At 42.4% G+C, this 5,000-nt stretch overlaps 1 protein-coding gene across 2 annotated transcripts in view; it reads right to left on the reverse strand.

Moving 5' to 3' along the window:
* LOC138049383 (uncharacterized) overlaps positions 1-5,000 on the reverse strand; it is a 49,342-nt gene that overhangs the window by 29,382 nt on the left and 14,960 nt on the right. For both annotated transcript variants that reach the window (XM_068895637.1, XM_068895636.1), the window contains exons 3-5: positions 3,762-3,848; positions 3,082-3,230; positions 1,433-2,094 (exon numbers count right to left, since the gene is read on the reverse strand). In XM_068895637.1, the coding sequence (XP_068751738.1) occupies positions 1,433-2,094; positions 3,082-3,230; positions 3,762-3,834 (884 nt within the window). In that variant the 5' untranslated portion in view covers positions 3,835-3,848. The remainder of the gene's footprint in view (positions 1-1,432; positions 2,095-3,081; positions 3,231-3,761; positions 3,849-5,000) is intronic.

Consider the following 5,000-nt stretch of genomic DNA (forward strand, 5'->3'; position numbering starts at 1 on the left):
GCTAGAAGAAAACAAATGACGACTGCATCTGCAGCGTCGAATGGCGGGAAAAGAGGCCGAAGTGGACCGGGTCGAGTGGGAGTTTACAAATGGTACAGGATTTTTCCGGTCATTTCGGTTGGAACGGGAAAAGAGGAATACCTCTGAGGATTTCCATCTTTTCCCGAAACTTTCCGGTGGAATGAGCTGTACCATTTGAGTTTCCAACCGGAATTTTCGGTTTTTGTTGACAAATGGTAAACGCTCCACGGGCTCGTTTCTCGAAAGTCCCGAAACTTTACGGGCCATTTTCGGGTGTCACAATCCCCTTGTATCTGAAGAATGGAGAGGATGCGGCCAACCAACCATTTTCCAAAACAAGCGGTTGGCAGTTTCACAAATGGCTTTTCGGGCCCGAAACGTTTTCGGGACTCTCGAGAAACGGGCTCCAGGACTCACTTTGAAACCGAGGAAAACAGCAACTCGGAAATGGGTTAAGTCCTAATAAAAGTGCGGAAAAAAACTGCACGGTTCCCTCACTGTCCTTTGATGATGCGCACGTTAACGTGAGAAAATAAAAAATATTAGGCTATGGCAGTTAAAAGTTATATTTATTAGAAATAAAATCATGCCCGGCATAAAATCGAACTCAACTGATCGGAATGATCAATCGAACTCAATTCCGTGGATTGCGTAGCTGGATTGCGTTCGATCGAGTTCAGCAAATCGAACGAAACCGAACTCTCACAAAAAATTGTACAATCAAATTCAATCGAACGTTCGATTTTCGAGCTCATGATTTTTTTAACTGGTGCTGAAAACCAATAACAAGTTCTTGGAGGCTTGAGTTCCTGCAGTACACCCGGGAGTGTGGCACGTGCTTTTCGTTAACACAGAAATTCTGGAGAAATGGCTTAAAATGCGCTCTGAATTAAAAGCTTTAAATGCGTAGTAAACAGCTACTAGGATGGCCGCTTTGACGTGGAGGAGGCGAAGATTTGAAAGTTGTAAACGAAATAGGCGAGAAAGGTCGTGCTTTTCGAATTGTAAACTGTGATAACCGCGGACAATTCGGACACTTTCAACGCGAACTTGTTGCTTCCCTGTATCCTGTAAATGCTTCGATTACTTGGTAAGTGAATCCGTTTATAGAGGGATTCAATATATGCAACCGAAATATACCGCAAGTATATAATTTTTCCCCAAGTAATCATTGTGTATAAACCCGTGGAAAAATCAAGGAAAGCAAAACTAACGCATAATTTTCGCCACTAGTAAAGTGTGTGGGTTCGGCTGTCGAACTGATGGATCTCAAATCTATTGGATTGAGTTCGACTGAGTTCGCTTTGTTCGACTGAGTTCGATTGGTTCGGTGTTCGATTTTAATCCACGGATTGACTTCGATTTCCGAATGTTCGATTTACTTTTCCGGGAATCGTGGCGAACAACTTACCCTCTTCTAATGAGTGCTTTCTTCACAGGACTCATCGAAACTTCTTCGACAACATTTGTAACACATTCCATGACAATCTCATTCTCATGTGTCTCTTCAACACAGTCCATGCTTCCAATGCTACAAACGCTGATATTGTCCCCAGATTCCACTGTGTCAACTTCACAGACCTCTGTCACAGACTCTGCGCTTTCCACAAGCTCGCATATCTGCATCTCTTCCTGTACAAGTTCAGCTGCACAGGACATAACTGACTCGTGATCAAATGACAACTTCTGTACCACAGGTTCACCAAAACGCAAAGGTATACTAGTATTAAGTGACAGAGAACTCTCAGCTGAATAAAAGGAATTATCTTCAAGAGGAGTCTCGGGGGAATAGAATGTTACAGACTCCTCCTGCACAACTACGTTTGATTCGTCACTGGCTTGTACAAAATGTGAAGTAATTTCTTGGAAACTTGGTGTTTCAACTGTCACTTCACTTGGACCAGATTTACTTGACTCAGAATGGCAGTCAATAAATTTCATGTCTGGATCTCCATTTTCCATAGTCTTGGAGGATAATAATTGTTCACAATGACCATTTAGCATCAATAGAGGTTTCTTGGGGTCTGACTGTTCAACTTCTTCTTTTATTGAATTGTGTTTCCTTGGTGAATTCTGTATAAAAAAAGTAACAGTAAACTTTTTATTCAAGTGTCAAATGTATTTAAGCGCTGGGGAACAAATTGGGGACGCCGCCATACAGAATTCAAATCAACTCGTATCAAATCGTAGGTTGGTTGAGAGAGAGAGGAAAACCGGAGTACCCGAAGGAAAACCTCTCAGAGCAAAGTATAGTGAACCAACAAACTCAACCCTCATGTGAAACCAAGTCTGAGAATCAAACCCAGCCCACCCTGGTGGGAGGCGAGTGCTCAAACCACTGCGCCATCCCTGTTCCCCACAGACAGACAGAAAAGTAGAGAGAGAGAGCTTCAAAATAATTGCTCACGGGAGTCAGGGTGGTTACAGGAGTTACGGGAGTCAGGGTGGCTTAGTGGTTATCTATCGGGCCTCCCACCACTGCGAGCCGGGGTTCAATTCTGGCCTCGGCCAGCATGTGGGCTGAGTTTCAGTCGATCTAAACCTGACTCGAGGGGAACTCTGGTTTTCCTCCCTCATCAAAATCAAAATCAAAATCGACTCACAGCTCAATCAAAGCTCAATCAATCACAGCTCAATCAAAATCGACTCACAGCTAGTTTGTTGGTTCTCTACTCTGCACCAAGAGGTTTTCTCCGGGTACTCCGGTTTCCCCTCTCCTCAAAAACCGACATTTGACTTGATTTACTTTCATTGTTCATTTCAGTTTAAAGTGTCCCCAATTAGTGCTCAAGCGCTAGAATGACTAGACACTTAAATAAAGTTCCTTTCCTTTTTTCCTTTTTTAATTAACATCTAGTTGTGGTGCTGTGTTCCGACATAAAAAATGGACTGTATAGCAGCAGCCAGAGGCGCCTTTGCATGCTTTCAGCCCGATATCGTGAGCCGCGCCCTTCGCAATTCAGTCCTTAACTGCAAGTAAGGGCGATTAGCACCAGCAATATTTATTTATTTATTTATTTATTAAATCTCAAGATTGGTTTTTTACCAAGACTGACAAACCTTGTGATATAGTTCTGTCCTTTCCTCAGATGTTAACGGTGGAAGTTTAGACTTTTCAGCACAAACATGATTGAGCTGCTCCTTGGCCAGATGAATCAGCGACTCGAAACATTCCAGGGCAGTTTCCTCATCTCCCATCGAAACAAGTCCTGTGGGATTGTACGACAACATAGACAGAGCACATTGGCACACTGAGGCCCAGGGGGAGGGGGGAGGGGGGAGAAGGGTCAGTGCTCCTGTGTTCCCTTCAAAAATTTGCTTGTGTTTCCTTTTTCTGGGAATTACTTCCAAACTTGTCCTGAGCGTTTTTTATCCCTAGAATGGTTTATGAATCCCTTGTTTCCTATGATCTTTTGTCTTTGTTCCCTTGTTCAAATTAGCTATGTTTCTTTCTTCCCCAAAACACAACTTCAATAGGTGTTCTTATACATAAATGCATCAGATTCATTGCATCTTGCTCATCCAGTGATTCCAACTTCCATTTCTCCCAAAGAACATGCTTCAAAATCAATGATTACTCCTAGCTTAGAAAGTAAAATATTTCCTCGAAGATGTTAGTGAAAAAACTGCACAAGATAGCCTTGAGTGGAAAGAATTTAACAGCCCAACATGGGATAAAATTCAATGGCAAACATTGCAGAAGATTGCAAATTATACATTCTGTCTCTTGTAACAATTACCTTTTCCTGCCTTAAGAAATAGTGACATTGCTCTTCTTGGGTGCTGTACTTTGCTTTCAAATGCTTCCTTCATCGTTGCAAGAAGCACTGTGTAAAAGAAAGAGCCAGTTACAAATGTTATAACAGATGAACTACCCTCCACAAAAGACCCCAGCATTGGTGAAGAAGGCAATCACAACAGGGGTGTTGAGTGGATGCCCAGCCTCAGTGGTTCCGGCAGGCCTATAAACCGATAAATCACCATCCAGCGGACAATTGCCATTGCCAAAGATATTAATGCATTATCAAGTGGACAGTGATAATTCCTGGACTCCTAGATGCCATATTGCGTTAAGTTTATTGGTTCTCTACTCTGCTTTAAGCGGCTTTTTCCCTCAGGGTTTTCCCTTCTAATCAAAAACCACCATTTGATTTTGTTTCCTCTGATTCAATTTGATTTCAGGGCTGTAAGAGGATTAACACCATCCACCACGAAAAAACTTGTCTAGTGTGTGGAGATCTTTACACTGTATTTATCTTCCCCAACAAAATCATAAATCCACCCACATTTCCCTCAGAATTTAAAACCCCTCACCTCCCTCCCCTCCCCCATATTTTTTTCTCTCCACCACAAAACGTCGACCAGGATCTAACCAGTTACATCAATATAGTTACTAACCAATGTACTAGTGTCCATAACTTGCTTAATTTAGGTAATAGCAACTTTTCTTTTGCTGCAAAACACCTCTATCACCAACAGAAATACAAATGAAAGATGAACTGCTGCCAGAAAGGTGATATAACTTTGAAAAACTGGATTCTGCGCCTTAGTGGTGGAAAGGAACAAAATCACTTTTACATGGAAGATTCTTCAACAAAATTCCATAATCAGTGCCCAGGAGGCAAAGCCATATAAGGACCACTGGGCTTATACAGCAATAATCTTAGCTTATCCTAGTTTTAAGATGCAAATACAGAGTGTTACTACTCTCTCCTAGATAGGATGCTAGTCCATTGCAGTGTTATCCCAAGTGCTATGTTGCCAGTACCTGTTTTAAACCCATTCATCCCAGAAGCAGCATCCATTGAAGAGTAAAATAGTCTGGCAATTGACAGAGCAAAATCTTTAAGCCTCACTCTCAGGACTGGAGCAAGGCTTTCTGTCTGAGGAAACGACATGGCGACTGAGCTAGGCCCAGGACCCAGCAACCCTGGGGTAAGGAAGGACTCTGATAAGCTAAGAAAACACTGTGCCTCAGC

The sequence above is a fragment of the Montipora capricornis genome, chromosome 5 (assembly GCF_036669925.1).
Source record: "Montipora capricornis isolate CH-2021 chromosome 5, ASM3666992v2, whole genome shotgun sequence".
Classification (NCBI taxonomy): Eukaryota; Metazoa; Cnidaria; class Anthozoa; order Scleractinia; family Acroporidae; genus Montipora; species Montipora capricornis.